Below are 20,511 nucleotides of genomic sequence, written 5' to 3'. Positions count from 1 at the left end.
GTGAAGAGAAAATCCGTACTCCGGTATTCGGATGTTTTGAGAAAATCTGCATTCCTGAGAAGTGATACTTTTTTTGTTGGCAAGTCATTATTCAAAAACAAGATTCAGCTTCCTCTGCTTGTGTTGAGGTTATACAGCCTGCCTTCTACAGACACCCACATGCCGCCTTAGCAAAAAGCTCAATGTTATTCGGAGCACATTAAGTTCAATTACGAAATAATTTAAAATATTTACGTTATGGTTCCATAGAACCATTTCAATTTCTAAGTCCTTTTTGAATTGTTTTCTATTTATGCCTTAGTCGACTTTGGCTAATTTTCCCTGGGTGGTGGGCAGTCCCTAATTACTCACTCAGCAGTTCATTATTCCTGAGAGAGCCTGCCAGTGAGAATTGACTTCAGGGTATATCAGCTGATTTTACTCTATCGCCAAAGCCTTTTGAGCTGAAGACCATTCAAATGAAGAAGGATGGACATTTCATGCATTATGTTTGAATGAAACCATTGGTTCTGTAACCCAGATCTAATCCTCCTGCATTCTCCTCATAGCCTTGAATCCTTCATCGCTAGAAATATCTGCCATCCTCTTGTTTTAACATATGTCCGTGCCTCAATCACAATGCACTGCAACGTTCCCGCAAGGGATCAATAAATAGCAAATGTGAAAGAAAGGAAAACGCACATTTTTGCTCATCTATACATAACTAAAGCTCTGATCTTGTTATCTTCCGGTTGCGTGGTCATTCTATTTGTGCAAAACTCACCGTTCTCCTGCGCTGCGATTGCACCAAGTTTCGTTCCGATCGGTGGTCTAATGTAAACTTTAGCGAGGTTTAAAAATCTTAAAAACCGCGCGTGCGCAGATCGATCTCCTCTCCTACCGTTCAGCGCCCCTGGATTGGTCTTTTCTCCTGTCACTCTGCGGGACAATCCGCCCCTCCCTGCGCCATCGCGTCTTTACTGGAGCGGTGGATGGCCGGCGGAGGTTTCCAACCGGACACAAATTTCGGAGGGACTGGAAACGGCCAGGCCCGGCACGGGAAATATCGCCAAATGGAAAGCGGAGAATCTGATCTCGGCGGAGAACGACCAGCGACCGGCAACCAGCAGACCAGTGACCGCTGTGAGTCCACTCCAGCCCCTTCCCCTCTGGTCCTCCTTGCTGGCTCATACCCCCCTCCCCCACACCCCCCCCAACACCTCCCCTCCACCACACCCCCCCTCCCCCACACACACACCCCTCCCCCACACACCCCTCCTCCCCCACACATCCCCCCTCGTCCACACCCGTCAGCTGCGCCTACACAGTAATATCTGCGGGTTCTACGTCACAAGGAGAACCCAATGGGCGGAAATGGCTGTGACGCCGGAGAGCCGCTAAGAGTGGATGTGGGGGGGGGGGGTTGAGGGGCGATGGAGTGAGTGCGTCGGGGGGAAGGGCAAGAAGTGGAGTGGGGGGGTGAGGGGAGGAGGGGATCACGGGCGTCACAGCAGGAACCCGTCAGCCATGCCTGCGCAATTAGGGGCTATGGGTGAGTGGTGGAATAATGCATTTGGGGAACGGGTTGCATTGGGGGAACGGGTGTGTGGTGGAATATTGCGTTGGGGAATGGGTTGCGTTGGGGGACCAGGCCTCCCATGTGACTGGGACCCAACGGGTCCCACTTAGTCTAGTGTCGGTCTAATAACAAAGACTGATCAACCAGGATTAAGTTACTTCAAACGTGGATAACATTGTAGTTTAAATTCGAGTGTTATGCACCACTGATTGAGAGATTTCATGTGCATTAGTTTCCCGGCTGAAAATGTGGCATTATTTGAACAAAGCTGCAGTAAATTCATGATAAGAGCTTGAAAGCATCAATAGTAATTCATCGCCAATATGAATCTCAAGGTATAATGGACCAGAATTTGGATTCTACCCATTGGGTTAAGCTGGCACTGCCCGAAGTATTAATGTTCATATGGTTTTGCAAAAACAAAAATTGATATTGGCCACAATAACTGTTAAAATAACTTAAACCACATTTTCTCCTCCCCAGTAGAGGAAGACAGAAGAAGACAGGAGTAGGAGAGACATTGGAGGGAGAGATAAAGGGGATTATTAGCAAGGTGAAGTATAGGGCATGATTCTCTCCAGCACCATTGTAAAACCAACTCTGCAAGGGATGGGCGGATTAGGAGAGAGGGATCCATGTCACAAGGAGATACTGTTAATTGGAGACGGTCATTCCCTGACGCTTTTGTGGCATGAATGTTACTAGCCACATATCAGCCCATGCCTGAAAGATGTACTGCATGCAAACATGGACAGTTTTATTTGCCGAGGAGTCACAAATGGAACTGAGGAACGTGCAATCATTGATGAGCATCCCTATTTGACCTTATGATAAAAGGATGGTCATTGATGAACCGATTTAAAATGATCAGGCAGAAGACACTGTCTGGACGATCTCCTCCAGCAATTTCCTGTGTTGGGCTAATTGACCTCCAACACATATCATTATTTTCCTCTGTGTGCTTCATAACTCCAACCACAGGATTGTTTTCTCCTTCAAACTGTGTCTCTGCCTGCAGTGGCACACCAAACATTGATGCCATAAAGACAACAAGCCTTCAGAAAACTCATGGAGGGAGGAGTTCCCAGCCAAAGTGCCTGTCTGAATGTCAGGTAGAAAATAAATCAATCGCCTTAACAATATATTGATGTGATTAAAACAAAACAATCAATTTTTTCAAACTTTGCCTTTTATAATATTGACTCCAAAGTCAATTCTGTACAAAAGAAATAGAGTAGGAAATGTGCCTGACTAACGGAAACTGCAGACTCCTGATGCAGTCGACAGCCTGGATTGGACCTTGTCCCCTGGGCAGAAGGATGAGCCACAAGGTAATCGCACAGTACTCTGACCACTCCTCTGGGACACACTAATGAAGCATAAGAGAAATACAATCTTCATACTGGCTGATTGTTAGAAAACTTTAATAATTAATTAGTGTACAACTATTGCACCCCAGGGTCAGGAATCAAGAAAGCATCTTCAAGCAGCTTTATGTGCGACACTGAGTGGCCATGTTCAGGATGTAAGTGGGAAGAAAATGATCTTTGTTCAGCTAATTTTACAAAGTGGGAAAGAAAGAGAGCAAAGAAAAATTGCAGGCTGTGATTTCAGTTCTAATGTTTGTGCAAGCTACTGTATTTTTTTTTGTATGGGAGTTTTTTTCATATCTTGTGAATTGCACGGTCTTCCATGAGCATCTCTGCCAGCAATACCCACGACCCGTCTGTAGATGTGAACACCTGATCATAATTTATTTACTCTGAATGCGTACAGAGAATCAGCTTTGAAGATGGAAGCTAATGGTGACTGAATCCCGCTGTTAGTGCATGAGCTTTTGACATTTTGTACTGGTGTTTTGGGACCGTGCTCTGCAATTCAGTCTATTTTTCCACAAAAATGCCCTTGCCTATATAATTAAAGGGCCTGCTGTTACCTATAATCAGGGTCATTGTTCTCAGTAAGTGAATGTGTCAAGTCGTGTATTTATCAAATGATATTATGGTATGTTTTCAGCAGTACTCGGAGATAATTTTTGTGATTATCTACGAAACCTTTGACCTTTGGTATTGTAGATAGAATTGAATTCTGGGATAACACAGTAAGTGTATAAAAACCCATAATGAGAAAATACAGACAAATTTTGGATTAAAATATTTTGATTTGTCATTATGCATGAATCTGAGAGTCTTAGTGTCTGTATATGCATATGCAAAAGGACAAATGGTGTGGGGCAACTGGTCTGTGTCAATGTGCTGTAGGCTTTATTTATGCATGAAATAATATTGAAGCATATTTTACAGAAGTTGATAAAAAATGAAAGTGTGGGCAATTTTTTAAGGGCATTACTGTATTTGATGTTAACAGGCTGCACCTGATGAAGAATGAATGACTTTTCCAAAGGAGATTTCCATGTTGTAAATCCTTTTATAATAGGCTCTGGAGAGGATGAGACAGTATGTATATGCTACATGACTAATGGCAAGAGCTCTCATATTAAACACTGTGACTGCACTCCACTCAGCTGTTTATGGCTCTCACTCACTTCCTGATAACTGAATGATTATTGGCAAACAGGTTATTCAGTGAACAGGAAACAACTGCTTCTCGTTATGTTGACATGAGCAGACACAATCCGTCTCCAACAGATTTCTCCTCGTGTCTCCTGCACAAAGCGGTTCAGACCACAGTATGTAATCATTAAAGAGGAATTGAACTCATAATTGTAATTGGTGGTCAGGTGAAATGTCATTTGCTCGTGCTGCAATGCCCTGGTCTTATTTCTGTGAAGAGCAGGTCAGAGCCATACTGACTTCTTCTTCGGATGTTGAGGAAATGATTGCGGAGAGGAATTTCCTGCTGCAAGCACTTCCTTCATAAATTTGATTGTTCTGCGGACAGGAAGCATTTGCTATAACTAGGTCTTTCCCACAGTTACATCAACAGATCTAAAATAGAGGCCAATATCTCACGACTGAATATTTCAAAAGCCACTCACTGATGTTGTCTGTGGGAGCCAAGAGCACTCCAGGACCTGGGAAGAGATTGCAAACAGTTGTCAAAGTACTCAGTTTTTGGCTGATTTTAGAGATCTAAGGCCAAGCCAAAATGTACATTTTGGATTCTGCACTGAAGAATTTTCATTCATGTCCTTCTGCCACTGATTGAGTTGTATTTTAATTTTCTTGCTATACACTCATAGAAACGTTTCACACATTGATGCCCTTAAGTGGTTGATACAGTCTTTGCAAGCAAGAACTTGAGGTCTTCCATGGATCTTGGGGCGTGTCGACCCGCAGGAGAGAGCCACTATTTATAGAAAGATCCCAGGAGAATCGTATAATTACATAGGATCCCTTGGAGTGTGCCAGTATATCTAGTGGACCCTAACATCCATACCAGTATTTGCAGGAGCTCTCAGGATTATGTAGATATTCCAAGGGGTCACTGGGAATATTAACAGGCCACCCACCGGGAACGTCACTGCTGTTCCACCTGCTGAAATAAAAAAGAGATAAAGGAACTTGATAAAAAGTGAAAAAATATCCATCTTAGGTTGTCAGCCACAAATGCTAATGATATTTTCTCCTTTTGACAGTGGTATCGCCTGGCAGTCCCGCAGCTACCTTTGCACGGCATGAATCCTGTGACAGTCTTGGGTCGGACCACAGTGGTCAAGAAGATGAGGAATGGTTATCACAGGTGAGGTGTCTGAGGAGGGTTTTTTCTGTGCTAATGAAGCAGAGCCATGTCCTGAACATAGTCTCTTCATAAACCTGTCCTTTTTCAGATCTGTGCTGCCTATATCACAACAGGTTAAAAAGTCCCACTAATCCATCAATCCTGTGCTAGTTAGCTTGCAATGGCTCTTGTTCTGGGACAGGCTTATATTTAAAATGTTCATCTTTATGCTTAAATCCCTGCAATCACGTCTGTCTGTCTGTCTGTCTGTCTGTCTGTCTGTCTGTCTGTCTGTCTGTCTGTCTGTCTCTCTCTATCTGCCTGTCTGTCCCTCCGTCTCTCTCTCTCTCTCTCTGTCTGTCTGTCTGTCTGTCTGTCTGTCTGTCTGTCTGTCTGTCTGTCTGTCTGTCTGTCTGTCTGTCTGTCCGTCTGTCTCTGCCTGTCTGTCTCTCTCTGGCACATTCGACCATCGGTCCTGTCTCAGAGATCTCCACTTGCAATTTCTTCCAAAAACATAATTTCTATTGCCTTACTATTGGTAAGTATTGCTGAATGTGCGTTATTTTTGATTATTTTCTATAGACAAATTGAATCTAGATTAAATTATTACGTCAATTTAACTTTTTGTTAGTGACTTCTAGCTCACTGGCACACCAGAAAGCATACAGAAGAGGTTTACCAGAATGCTGCCTGGATTAGGGGATATTAGCCATAAGGGGAGGTTGGATAGACTTGGTTGTTTTTGCTGGAGCGCCAGAGATTGAGGGGTGGCCCGTTAGAATTTTAAAAATTATGAGATGTATCGATAGGGTAGACAGTCAGCAACCTTTTTTTCAGAGTAGAAATTTTAAAACTAGAGAGAATAGTTATAAGGTGAGAGAGGCAGGGTATAAAGGAGATGCGTGGGGCCATTTCTTTACACAGAGTATGATGGGTGCTTGGAATGGGCAGCCAGGGGTGGTTGTGGATGCAGATACGATAGTGGCATTAAAGAGACTGTCAGATATCACTCCATTTGGGCTATGGATCACATGAAGGAAGAGAGGATTAGTTTAATTTGTCATCAGGCTAGGCACAGACAGTGGGCTGAAGGGCCTGTTCCTGTGCTGTACTGTTCTATGTTCACTGTCTCAATTATGCTTGTGATGTTTCTAAGGCTGAGCTATCCAATTAGTCCCACTCTAGCTCTATCCACAGCCCTGTAAAATTTTCCCTTCGAGGTTTTATCCTTTTGGATGTTAATCTACAGCATTTGCTGTTCAGTCAGCTTGCAAGGTAAACCTGGGGCTGTGATGCCTTAGGTCTCCTGGGCAGCAACTGTGACACTATCACTTTGAAACGTGATTTGTCAGTATATCGTAATCCCTCTCTGTTTCTGCAGCCTCAACTTTAAAAGAAGTTAATTCTCAAAACAACCACTGTGAACGGAATAGAATCTTAGTCTGTCTCTTCAGTATGCTGGAAAAAGCAAAAGGTCATTAATTATCCTGATCACTCTGTTCCCTTTTCCCATCACATTGATCTTGCAAAACCTATGAGCGGGAGTCCAGAATAATACATCGACTTTCTAATGCAATGTCATTTATGCTGTAGTGAATTTATCCCCTCTTCTCAGGGGAGGAGGGAGAATAACTCACGTGCCTTTAAAAGCTACAGGAAGACAGTCCCAAGGGAAGGCTGTCCCAGACAGGTTTTAATACAAGAAAAGGTGATGCAAACATTACTGTGCCGTGTTGTAGAGCAGCTGTTGCTGAAATCTCCTCTTCAGCATGCAGTGCAGTTAATGCGTGCTGTCAGAATGCAAGGTAGGTACAATATGTCTGCATTGGATGGAACAGCCGGTTCAACAGTAACAGCTGTCCATAGCCTCAGTGAAAACTGCACAAGCATCTGCTCATTTTTCAGCTCTGCAACACTGATGGTGTCGCTGCTTAATCTATAAAGCTGCTGTTTTTTTCCCTCTGTATTTATGAAAAAGTAATTGCCATGTTGTGAAAATATAGAGCAGCGTACATGTGCGGTTTTCTTTTCTTTTGAAAAGATCTCTAACTTTTTTCACTCTAAATGGAACAGTAGAGGCTGACCATTTGGGAGACGTCTGTTCAATTCACAGTGATCCAACCTGTGCTGTATTCTGCCCTCTACTTCCTCTTATGCACCAGGCTTCCCAACCAACTTCAGAAGCCAGCATACTTTTTCCTCTCACACTGTGTTGAAGACACTAATAGCAACAAGTTTTAAGATCCGCTTTCAAGAGATTTTTACAGATATTTCCACACCATGGCTTTTAAATAACCATAGTTGAAACTAAACCCATGATTCCTGACAAATATATAGTCATAGGGTAGTAATCTAGTCAAGCAATTCACATATTTTATATAAATAATGATGGATACCCGAGAGCGGATTCTAGGCAGGAATCTAATTTAGAGTGCCAAATCATTTATATATAAAAAAATAATAGGCAAACAGGAGTAAGTTACAGGCTAGAATCTAATCTAGAGTTTCATGTGGTGTATAAATATAGTAATGGACACCTGCGAATGAGTTTCAGACAGGAATCTAATTGAGGGATGGTTTGGTAATTAAAGAGTTCAGGTATCTATTCCATACAGATAAATAATGACCAGGCAAAGATTACAGGTTGGAATCTAATTGAGGCATTCAGGTGAAAAGGAAATAGAATAATGCAAACCAAGAGGTGATGATATATAATTAATCTAATGAGAGGGTTCAGGAGCCCTCATAAACTGGGAGAACTAAATTTAAGTAATTTAGATCTCAGGATATGGTCATTAGCCTTGAAAACACTCCGAAGTGTCAGTTTTTCTGTGTAATAAATGTTTTTCTGCATTGTGCATTAATAGAGTTGTTTCATTCGGTTTTTGGGTCAATTACTTTTCCCAAGCAGCTGTCACAGTGTTGTGACACATTTGATGTGAATTCAAGCGTGGCAATCTCAATATTTGCAGATTACCCATTGTCGACACTGTAAAATCTGTTGAGATGTGATTCTCTGTGTTGAAATTTTAGTGATGGTGTCAGTAATACCTTTGTGATAGGGTTCTCAACTCTGAGTCTGAAGAGTCTAAATGTGAATTCATAGAGTATTGAATATACAGTACTTTCTGCCTTTCCAATCCAAGAGTCGGGAGCATTTATTTGCCATTTGCACCAGATATGAACCAGAACATTTAAACTCTTATTTGCTGCAGCTTTGCAGGCATGTTGAATGCAGCAACCAACAACAATAAATTATCAGTTATTCTAAGTAAACTAGATTATGATAGTGCAAAGATCAATGTGTATAGAGCAATCATAATAGTGCAAAGTCCATGCGCGTTCGGTGCTGAGCTGGAGTTGTGGTTAGGGTTGTGCATGGTTCTTGAACCTGTAGGTAATGGTTCTTCTACCTGATGGCAGTAGGTAGTAGAGAGTTTAGCCAGGGTGTCGTGGATCTTTTATGATATTAGTTTCCTCTTGAGACAGCACTTCCTGTAGATCGCAATGTCTACCACTTTCTGCAGCTTCCTTCATTTGTCAAGCATTTGAATTTCCGAACCACGCCATGATGCAATCAGTCAGTATGCTCTTCACTGTGCACCTGCAGAAGTTTGATACAGTATTCACCAGTATTCAACATCATGCAGTATCAAGTCAGAGATGCATCATCTTTCAAATGAAAGCAAGGCCCTTGCTTAATGCCATTTCCCATTTTCAACGAAGGATTCTGCATTCACCCATAATATATCTATCCTGAAATCAGTATGAGTATTGCATTGCTGCTGGTGAGATTCTGTCAATGACAGCTATATTCTGCACAGTATCTTCTCCTTTGCTCCATCTACTGTATTGTACTTGAGTTTGACTTGATTATTTTTATACCGGGTATATTGATAGCACACAAGACAAAGCTTTTCACTGTTCCTTGGTACACATGACAATAATGAACCTAAACCGAATGATGGCCTTGTTAACTAAAATAGTTTTTTCCGAGCTTTACTTTTCCATTAGTTATTATAATTAGTTATTTTCGAGCTTTACTTTTCCATTACTGTGCATAGCAATCCTAGATTACATTTGTAAAAATCTAGAATCCCAATGCCTGTGCTTTTTTTTATTAACTACATTGTACTCCATTACTTATGCTGACATCATAACCCAGAATCCAAAGTCCACCAGAGCTCAAATACAAAGGACACAAGTTCAAGGCTTCAGCAGTATTATCCTGATTACTGTCTAACTGTGCTTGGAGCCTCTAAAATCTGTCGTCTAGGAATGAATTGTACCTCATACGCTTTAACCATAAGCAGCCACGCCTGAAACAACCCAAGCTCAGAAATTGCTTCTCTAAAGCTCTCTGCCTCTTTCTCCTATTTTACCTACTTATTAATATCTATCTCTTTGACTCAGCATCTGATCACCAATCATATTGCTCTCAGAATCTGTTTCACATTTTGTTTGTGAACTGTCCAATAACTTGCCTCCGGATATTTTATTACGTTAGGTAAATCCAACTTCTTGTTGTACAGACAAACCCTTGCTGTGGGTTCATTATAAGTTAACCAATGTAAATAGGATGCACCTCCAGTGTATGTCACTGTTCTGGGTGCAACAAAGAAATTATGGATTAAATTATGTCTGGAAAATCAGTAGCCGAGATTGCATTTCTAGATTAGGCCCTGCTTGATCTATCTTCCATTCAAATCATTTCTGTTATGGAATGGCTATTGGCCAGCCCAGATTTCCTCTGTGTGTTTCACTTGTGCAATACGTAATGTCTGGGTGATGAAGGTGTAAATCCACATGATAAATTTTCTAGAATTGAAGTTACAGGACCCATTGGTGCCAGGAGCAAGCAGGTTCGGAATGCTTGCTGTTAAAAATCAGCCAGACCTTCTGCAGAATTTTGGCAATCTAATAATCATCACAAGACCTGCAATATGTTTTATAATGAGAAGATTGCTGGCAACCAAACTGTGACCTTTCTCCAGTGGCACGCACAGAACAAGAGACCATTCTGACTTCAACACACCAAAGGTAGTGGGGATATCCAACTTTCTCCCCTCAAAGCTGCTCTAGTTCTGGCCAATTGAAAGTTTAAAATCTGAGTTTCATAGCTTTTTGTTGATGGACAACTTCGTAGATATAGAAAGTAGTTGAATGGAAATAATATTTAGATCAAGAGTGATTTAATTGAACAGTGGAACAGGCTTGAGACCTACTTCTGGGCTGCTTTCTTGCAAAGAGGGAAGAATTTGACCACCAGGCATTCTAAATACATTCTGTTCAACTTTCTTGTGATCGAATAAAGCTTAATGTGGAAGTCTTTATCATTTTGATCAGACAAAATAAGTGCAATGCATTCATAAAGTATTTGTAATGTAACTAATCAGAGATGCATGCACAGAACCCAAGTAGAAGCAACTGAACAATTTGAGGTGGAGAGGGAAGGGGATGATTGAAGAACTGCTGACATTCTTTTATCAGAAGTGGTCTTCCTAGACAGTTCTTCTAGATCAAGAATGATTTGCTTCCCGAGCTCCGAAATGACTTATGAGCCCAGCATGGCACTCACAGATTATATCACAAATAGGGTGGGAGGTTGAATAGTTTGTGCTATTAGGATCTCCACTACTTCTTTTATTTGAATAAATTCTTCCATGATCAGCTCCATTTTTAATCTTTAGCTAATTGCACTGTACTTACTGCCCGAGAAAGGTTGTAGTTTAGATGTCAATATAGAGCTTGTTGTAAAGCATATAGATATTGCCGGTTGTGATCAAAAGCTGTAACAGTAGTGGCCTGGGAGCAGACGGTCTTCTCCCATGGTGAGAACTGTTGATTTCAGTAAAGATGAATTGAAGGAGATGTGGAATAAGTCCATGGCATCGTTATGCTCACTGCACTGACCTGCCACCCATGGATATTCCAGATTTAAAAAAAACATTACCTCAGGTCGACATGAACACTCATCATAACCTGTCTGATCATAATCTTCAGAAACTTAGTGCGACCGCATCTGGCTCAATATTTTAAAACTATTCACTGTGGGTGCAGTTTGGATTCAATGATACTTTGATGTGCTATCATAACTGCGGTAGGCTGTTTTGTACATGGCGGAAATTTTAGTTTAGTAATTGTGCATTGAATAACTCCCATGAGATCTAACCCAATTCTGTTATACAAAGGCAGGTCAGTCTGACCTGTGTTGATGGTGGAGGGGATGAGAGGGGGTGATGAACAGAAACAGAAAAAAGATATTCTTAGTTAAATCCCTGGAGTCTGCTTCTCGGACCATCTGGAAATGTATGTTATAAATACATTCTTTGCTTATTTGCTTCAATTTTTAAACTTTGTTTTGTGAGTGAATACAACAATTTATGATCAACTTCCAAATTAGCAAAGCAAAAATAATTGGATAGTTCTTTCAAGGAGACATCATTGGTACGATAAACAGAATAGATTTTGTCTGACCTGTATTGTTTTGTGAGCTGCATCTTGAGTTAACTTTTTGAAAGCAGCATCCACTATCAAACCAACATTCCTTATTTTTCAATCACGTCTGTTGACATAGAAACATAGAAAATAATAGTTTAGATGGGTATTTTGGTTAGCGTGGACAAATTGGATAGAATGGCCTGTTTCCATGCTTTATGACTTAGAACCTGATAGTGTTGGGTCTTTGAGCGTGCTTTACCATTCAATATAATCATAGCGAGCCATCCAATTCAAGCCTAAGCTTGATCCCCATAACCCTTGATCTCTTTAGCTGTCAGGAATCTATCTAATTTCTTGAATATAATTACTAATTTTACTAGCTCTACTTTCTGAGGTAGATAATTCCTAAGTGAACCAATCTGAGAGAAGATTAGAAACATAGACATAGAAAATAGGTGCAGGAGTAGGCCATTTGGCCCTTCGAGCCTGCACCGCCATTCAATATGATCATGGCTGATCATCCAACTCAGTATCCTGTACCTGCCTTCTCTCCATACCCCCTGATCCCTTTAGCCACAAGGGCCACATCTAACTCCCTCTTAAATATAGCCAATGAACTGGCCTCAACTACCTTCTGCGGGAGAGAATTCCACAGATTCACCACTCTCTGTGTGGAAAAAGTTTTCCTCATCTCGGTCCTAAAAGATTTCCCCTTTATCCTTAAACTGTGACCCCCTTGTTCTGGACTTCCCCAACATCGGGAACAATCTTCCTGCATCTAGCCTGAGCTCAACTGAGTCCTACATTGATTATCCATCATCCTTAAATAGTGGCCCCTACTCTGCACTTCCCTGGTTTTGGGAACATCATTCCAGCACAGTCGTAAAGCACAAAAACGGGCCCTTCAGCCCACCACGTGCATGCTGACCTCTTTTGCTCATCTACATGAATCCTGCTTGCCCACATTAGGACCATATCCTCCAGTGCTTTATCAATATAAGAATCTGCCTATGTGCCCTCTTGAATATATTATTGTACCTCCAACCAGTTCCTCCAACAGCATGTTCCAGATATTAATCAGTCTCTGTAAAAACAACCTGCTCCTCAGATCCCCTTTAAATTCTCTTCCTCTCAGAATAATACCTGAGACTGGTTATCAATAATTTATTTAAGAAGGAACTGCAGATGCTGGAAAATCGAAGGTACACAAAAATGCTGGAAAAACTCAGCGGGGGCAGCAGCATCTATGGAGCGAAGGAAATAGGTAAGGTTTCGGGCCGAAACCCTTCTTCAGACTGAAGAAGAAGGGTTTCGGCCCGAAACGTTGCCTATTTCCTTCGCCCCATAGATGCTGCTGCACCCGCTGAGTTTCTCCAGCATTTTTGTGTACTATCAATAATTTAGTTCAGTTTAATTTAGTTTGTTGTCACGTGTACCAAGGTACAGTGAAAAGCTTTTGTTGCATGCTAATCACTTAGCGGAAAGACCACACATGATTACAATTGAGCTAACCACAGTGTACAGATACACGATAAAGGAAAAAAACGATAAATTCCAGTGATGTCCAATTAAAGATAGTCCAAAGATCTACCAGAGGGTGAGGGAAATAACTGGATATTAGGGAATGGAGGTGGATGGGAAAATGGTGTTGAAGTAATAATGACCTTATGTAATGGAACAGATTCAAGGGGATGCATGAACTCCTTGTGTTCCTGCCACTTTTTCTTATGTTGGCCTTTACATATAGTGAATTTACCAGTGATCTGTGTTTAATGTAGTATTCACAGATATATGGTGTTCATAGATGTTCCTTCCGCCGACTTGACTTTTTAACATGACATGTTTATTTTCAGGTCGAGATTGTGACACATACAGGACCCCACAGGCGTTTGTGGATGGGGCCACAGTTTCAGTTTAAGACAATCCATCCTTCAGGACAAACAACAGTGATTTCTTCCAGTTCCTCAGTGCTTCAGTCACATGGACCGAGTGACACACCACAGCCACTTATGGTCTTTGATACTGATGATCTAGAACTCAATAGTCTGAGGTAAGGTATTAATCAAAACTTGTGAATTTTGGAAATGCTGCAGGGCTTTGTTAGGGATGAAACATTTGGTCCCATACCATATGTCTGAATTGTGTCCCTAACTACAGGCTGAAGAAGGGCCTCAACCAGAAACGTCACCTATTCCTTCTCTCTAGCGATACTGTCTATCCCGCTGAGTTACTCCAGGATTTTGGGTCTATCTTCAGTGTAAACCAGCATCTGCAATCCCTTTCATACTCTTGAGATAGAAACTTGAGATAAAGAAATGAAACTGCTGTCAGCATGAAAAGCCTAGTTTCGATATTTTAGACATGTTGAATTTCATGAATCAGAATGGAATTCTGAATTTGATATGGTGGACACCCAATCCAAAGAAGACCAAGCCACTTTGGACTTTTAGATAGACACAAAGTGCTGGAGTAAATCAATGGGTCAGGCAGCATCACTGGAGATAAAGGATAGGTGACGTTTCAGGTTGGGATCCTTATTCGGATTCGTAATGTCTCCTATCCTTTTTTTTCCAGAGATGCTGCCTGACCCGCTGAGTTACTCCATCACTTTGTGTATATCTTTGTCTAAACCTGCATCTGCAGTTCCTACCTATCACACTTTAGACTTAACAACGTTTAACTATTATTGGAAATACTCTTGGGACTTTTTGGGCATCACACATCTTGGTTTTCTTGGTCCCTTCCAACTTCTGTCTTTTATTTAGTCTTTGCCAATTTTGCAGGTGTCAGCCATTTTGGGAAATTACTGGCATAAGATGATTTGAAACTAAGAACTCGATTGTTTCCACATTATTGCATGAGTTGCTGGAAGAGGGACAATACACTTGTGGTGTAAAGTGATATAGAGCTTTCTTCAGACTGTTCTCTGGCCAAAGACCAATATTTGTGGATCATTAGTGGAGATCTGTAATCTGCAACTCCATTTCAAAAGTGAGACAGTGTCTGCTACAACTGCCTGGTTTCAGCAATTGGAATGCCCTATCTGTCAGCTGTATGGAATTAAGTCCTTACACCATGAACCACTGCAGGACAAACCCTACAGTAGCACATTCATAAAACATAAAAAAATAAACTACATGAACAGGCCTTTCGGCCCACAATATCTGTGGCAAACTTGATGCAAAAATAAACTAATCTAATCTGCTTGATAATCCATATCCCTCTGTTCCCTGCATATCCATGTGCCTATCTCAAAGCCTCTTAAACAACACTACTGTATCTGTTTCCACCACCAGGTCTGGAAGTGCGTTTTAAGGCGCCCATCACCCTCTGCATTAAAAAAAACTTGACCCGCACATCTATCTATATCTATCTATATACTACTAAAAGTCTCGTCTTCTATCTGTCTGTCTGTCGGTTGTCTGTCTGTCTGTGTTTGTGGGGGGACCTACGCCAAAATTACATCACAATGGAATCTCAGCTGCCACCAGACAATGACTGAGGGTAGGGAAAAGGAGAGTGAGGGAGAGGTGACAGAGAGACAAAGATAGAGATAGAGAGGTTAGTGTGTGTGTGTGGAGAGGGTGTTAGTATGTGTGTGAGGGGGTTAGTGTGTGTGGGGAGGGGGGTTGGTGTGTGTGGGGAGGGGGATTGTCACAACGGGAACCCGTCAGCCGTGCCTGCGCAGTTGGGGGCTATGGGTGAGTGGTGGAATATTGTGTTCGGGGACTAGCCCTCCCGTGTGATGCTGTGTCCCCCCTCTCCCCCCCCCCCCCCCCCCCCCCACGTTGGGGGACGGGGCTCAACGGGTCCCACTTGATCTAGTATCTATACATAACTAAAACTGATCTTGTTAACTTCCGGTTTGGCGGTCATTCTATTTGCGGTTCGCAATAACGCTACAAATTTTTGCCAGTTCATTCGCCGTTCTCCTATGCTGCGATTGCACCGTTTCGTTCCGATCGGTTGAATGTCGTAAAGGTTAGCGAGGTTTAAAAATCTTAAAAACTGAGCGTACGCAAATTGATCTCTTCTCCTGCCTTCCAGCGCCGTGCGGATTAGTTTCTTCCCCTGTCACTCCCCAGGACGGTCCGCCCCTTCCTGCGCCATCGCGTCTTTAGTGGAGCTGAGGATGGCCGGCCGGAGGTTTCCAACCGGACTTTCAGAAGGACCCGAAGCAACACCGCCCCAAGGAACAGCCCCGCCCCCAGCAGCACTCCAGCCCAGACACCCTCCATCCACATCCACAGCCCCGCACACACACACACACCCATTGCCTTGGGGGAACAGGTTGCGTTGGGGGTCCATGCCTCCCGTGTGAAGGGACCCAACGGGTCCCACTTGCCTCCTTTAAAATTTGGTCCTTTCACCTTAATCCTATACCATCAAGGCTTTGAAATTTCTGCATAAATTGTCCCAGGTTTGGAGGAAAAGCATCTCATAACTTTCCCAATGAAAAATAAATCATCAATTATTAAGTTGTGTAATTTTATGAACTATAAAATTTTAGTATTCTATTCAAAGAATACAAGTACCGCATTTCATTACCAATGGATTGGAAGAATGAATTCAACCCCAAAGGTGTGTAGCTATCTAGTGTATTGATTTTCTTTAGATAATTGCTGAATAATCTGGTTAGGCGCATTTGGAGTACCATATACAGTGCTAGGCGCCCCATTACAGGAAGGGTGTGAAGATTTTGGAGCGGGTGCAGAAGAGGTTTACCAAAATGCTGCCTGCATAGAAGATATTAGGTATATTAGGTTGGCCAAACTTGGCTTATTTTTCCCAGTGCATCAGAGACTGGAGGGATACCTGATCGAACACTGCAGCACAGACAAAGACCCTTCGTCCCACAACATGATGCCAAGTTAAACTAATGTCATCTGCCTGCACATGATCCATATCCCTCAATACCCTACACATACATTTGCTTATCTAAGTCTCGTAAACACCACTCTTGTATCTGCCTCCACCACCACCCTGGTGATGCCCTGCCCTTCTTGCCTTAGAGCTATGCCCTCTAGTCTTTGACACCTCTAATCTCCAGCCGACCGACCCACAGTCTCCTGTGCCTCCCTACCCTCCCACTCCTCCCCCCTCCATGCTCCATACCCGATTCCTCCTGGTCCCCAACCCCACACTAGATATTGCCCTCCCACCCCCTGTCCCTTGCTCCCACAGTGGCTGCATGCCCTCCTTCAGAGAATACATTCACCCTTCTACAACCTCCCCCCATCCTATGACCCCTCTTTTACCATAACCAATCATCCACAAGTGTCATCCTCTACCATTTGAATGCTGACCCCTCTAATCCTCATACCCAACAGACAGTAAATAAAATTATGCGAGGCATTGATAGAGTAGATAATCACAACCTTTTTCTCAGGGTGGAAATGTCAGACTAGAGGGGAGAGTTTTAAGGTGAAAGGGGCAAACTTAAAGGAGATCTGCGGGGCAAGTTTTTTTAACATATTAAGGTGGGTGCCTTGTACGCACTGCCATGGGTGGTGGAGGTGAAGGCAGATATGATAGTGGCGTTTGAGTAGATGTTAGATGGGCACGTGGATATACAGGGAATGGAGGGATGAGGATCACGTGCAGGCATAGGAGATTAGTTTAGCATGGCTTCATATTTGGCACAGACATTGTGGGCCGAAGGGCCTGTTCCTGTGCTGTACTGTTCTATGTCCTAGAAATACAAAACTCAGAATACTCAGTAAAACTCAAGGACTTTTCTTTGAAGAGAGCCTGGGATTTTCTGCATTCACCTGAGAGACCAGTTTGACATCTAATCCAAAACACATCACTTCAGTAGTGCAGCCCTCTCTCAGTATTCACAGAGGTGTCAGCTTTGATTATGAGCCAATGCTATGCAATGGATTGAATTCAGACACCTTTGACTGAGAGATGAAAATGCAGCCAATGCTGAAGTTGTCTGACTGTGTAGGTTCTCCCTCTAGAGTGCTGTGAACTACCTGTCAATGTGGTGGTCTGAGGCACCTATTTCCAACTCATATGTGGAAGGTTGTTATTATTTATGCGAGATCAGTTGAGCAACAGAATGCTGAATTTGATCAAGTTGTAGAACATTTTCACTGATACATTTATTTGAAGCTTTATTGTACTGCAAGCAAATTTAAAAATAACTGGCTAGTTTTACCTGTTTGTAATGTAACATATTATTTCTTTATATTATGGTGGCAGAATCCAGCCAGTCCGCTCAGAACCTGTTAGCATGCCCGGATCATCAAGGGTAATTGCTGACCGGAGAACTCTTTCAACGGTGATTGACGCTGGTTCAGGTAGGGAAGCAAAATGAATTTTGTTCTGGGGAGAGGAGGTATAATACTTATAACCATTAGAGTTTGTTCGTTGAAAGCTTGTGCTGCCCCAGTTAAGACCGTCGTGTTTATCAGCGGATTCCTGTGATATTTTTACTGCGGCGAAAGTCATTTCATGACATAATAATGATGAGTTTCCTATTGATACTCTTTTCTAAATGTCTTTTGTCTGATGCAAAGCAAATCTGTGGTGAACTGGCACAACCTGTGCACAATGTGAATGTGTGATAATTGAATGGCCAAGAGCAAGAAGAGGGTGCACTTGATGATATACGCTGTGAGAGTGAGCAACTTATGTTACATTATTTTTTTCATTCATTTATGTGGAGCTGGCTGTTTTCAGTCAGACTGCAGTTCAGTCAGAATGTTCATCTGCAATAACAAAGTAATTTCTTAATGAACTTTAAAGGAGAAAACTTACTCCTTTGTTAGTTTGTCTAAATACATTGGATGGGATATCTCTTCTTGGTGCTCACTGGTAGTTGGGAACTCTATATTCTGCTTCAGCAAACCTGGCACACCAATGGTGACTCCCAGACAATGAAATCAAATCACAATTAGAATGTCCTCATTGTCTAATTGTAAGTGACAAACAAGATAATCTCCATTTTCATGTAAATTGATACCATATTAGTGAAACAAAGTTATGTTTTCTTGCACCTCTATCCATTTCAGTTGTACTTGTCAACGTAGAATTACTGTTGGTGCCACGATGTTCTAAATGATTGATGGAACGTTCCTCTTCGCAGTATTTCCTGCAAAGAAACATGTGTGTTCACTCTGTTACTTTTTATGAACTTTTATGAATGAAAAGATTAAGCATATAAAACTCCCTGAACTTCCGTTAGAAAATTCAAATTCAAATCATGTGATTCACATTGTGGTTTCCTCTCTAAGGCATATTTTGTCTGTCTGTAAGACAGGAGAGAAGCACTTGCTACAGGGATTGAAGCTATGAATTTATTAAGGTTTGTTGCTGATGCATTCAGGGGCACCTGCAGGATCACTTGTCCTGTTCAGCTGTACAAGCAAAGTGACAACAGAAAAGATTTAACTGGTGACATTTCTACATTCTGCTCGATACACATATTTGGTAACAATTCTAAACATGTGTTCATGAGGCTAAGCAACATTTTTTCACTTTTCAAGGAAGGGTTAATTATAATTAATCCTATAAATCTTCAGGTGGGAAATCCATGGGATCAGGCTTTACACACCAATTAATGTTGTATTTTGATTTTAATATAGAAATAGAATCAGATAGGACATTGAACCAACATTGCACCAAAGCTTGTTGGTTCTCAAGGAGCTGGTCAGGCTAAATTTGAAAAATGCATCCTCATCACTTAGTGTGTAAGTACATTTTTTGTGGAAAAGAAAACTTGTTTTTTACATTGATTTTAATCTCGCAAAGTGATGTAGTCCAGATACACAACTTAAATGGCATAAACAAGGCTTGTGAGTCATTTTCTAAAAACCTTGCACTGCTTGTGGTTTCTCTGTTTTTCAGTGAACTACCAGTCCCTGTGATGTTTGATATTTTCTAACAAACGAGCGTGCTGTCCAAGCCCAGTAACACAGTTCAAGTCCATGTAGACTGTAGCCACTGGGATTTGGTGCCACCCGGTGAACAGCAATGAGCATTCAGTTAATTGTGTAGTACTATGCAGTTTAACATGTAATTTCTAAGGCACTTTCCAATTTAACATTTAACATTGAGGTTTGCTTTGGTCTTCCGCCCAAACCCACTTTTGCCAATTTTCTCAAACATTTATATTCAATCATCTTTCATTATCTTTAATGACCATTTAAAAAAAAAACAAAGTGTGCCAAAGGACTAAAGGCAGCATTTTTACTGCAGCTACCAGTCTACAGGATAGATTTTCATCATTTATATTTTTTGGCTGTAATTTGGTATCCTATGGCCAAGAGAGAGGCCCATGAATGCATACTTAGATCATACTCATGGAATTCATCTCCTTGTCTGTAAATTATAATCCCATTGAAAAAATGGGTGATAATGTCCATAGAACCGAAACATAAGAAAAATATTAGTATATTATGCTAAAAGAGATAGCCAGATGTCATAGAAGGTCTGAAGCACTTTTCAAAGCTCTTTGATACTGCACTGGTATGGTGTTCCTTATCTTATAAAACCTGTATTTGCAAATCTCTCTGGAGTTGACTTTGGCGCGTGTACAGTGGAGATCATTCCACACTGATGTACAAATGATTGTATGATGGATAGCGGGTATCAGGACTCCATGAGGACTGTCATTGATATCATTAAGAAACCACTAAGAATAACCAAGGGGTGGGTATATGTGGAGTATGAGTAAATTCAGCTCTCTCACACTATCAGTTCCAATTCTAGGCCAGTGTCCAAAGTTGGCAAAAATATAAAATGTATCTCGTTATATATAATATTCAGAACAAAAATAGATCAAAGTGGGTGGATGTAAAAAAAGGAGTATACCTAGTCATGTT

General features: G+C 41.7%; 1 protein-coding gene across 6 annotated transcripts in view; it reads left to right on the top strand.

Moving 5' to 3' along the window:
- The window catches only part of bcas3 (BCAS3 microtubule associated cell migration factor), a 692,691-nt gene that overhangs the window by 386,999 nt on the left and 285,181 nt on the right, over positions 1 to 20,511 (top strand). For all 6 annotated transcript variants that reach the window (XM_033045811.1, XM_033045815.1, XM_033045814.1 and 3 more), the window contains 3 exons: positions 5,157 to 5,260; positions 13,534 to 13,730; positions 17,888 to 17,985. In XM_033045811.1, the coding sequence (XP_032901702.1) occupies positions 5,157 to 5,260; positions 13,534 to 13,730; positions 17,888 to 17,985 (399 nt within the window). The remainder of the gene's footprint in view (positions 1 to 5,156; positions 5,261 to 13,533; positions 13,731 to 17,887; positions 17,986 to 20,511) is intronic.

This window comes from Amblyraja radiata, chromosome 28 (genome assembly GCF_010909765.2).
Source record: "Amblyraja radiata isolate CabotCenter1 chromosome 28, sAmbRad1.1.pri, whole genome shotgun sequence".
Classification (NCBI taxonomy): Eukaryota; Metazoa; Chordata; class Chondrichthyes; order Rajiformes; family Rajidae; genus Amblyraja; species Amblyraja radiata.
Note: the sequence above shows the minus strand (reverse complement) of the source record. Positions and strands in the feature narration are given on the sequence as shown.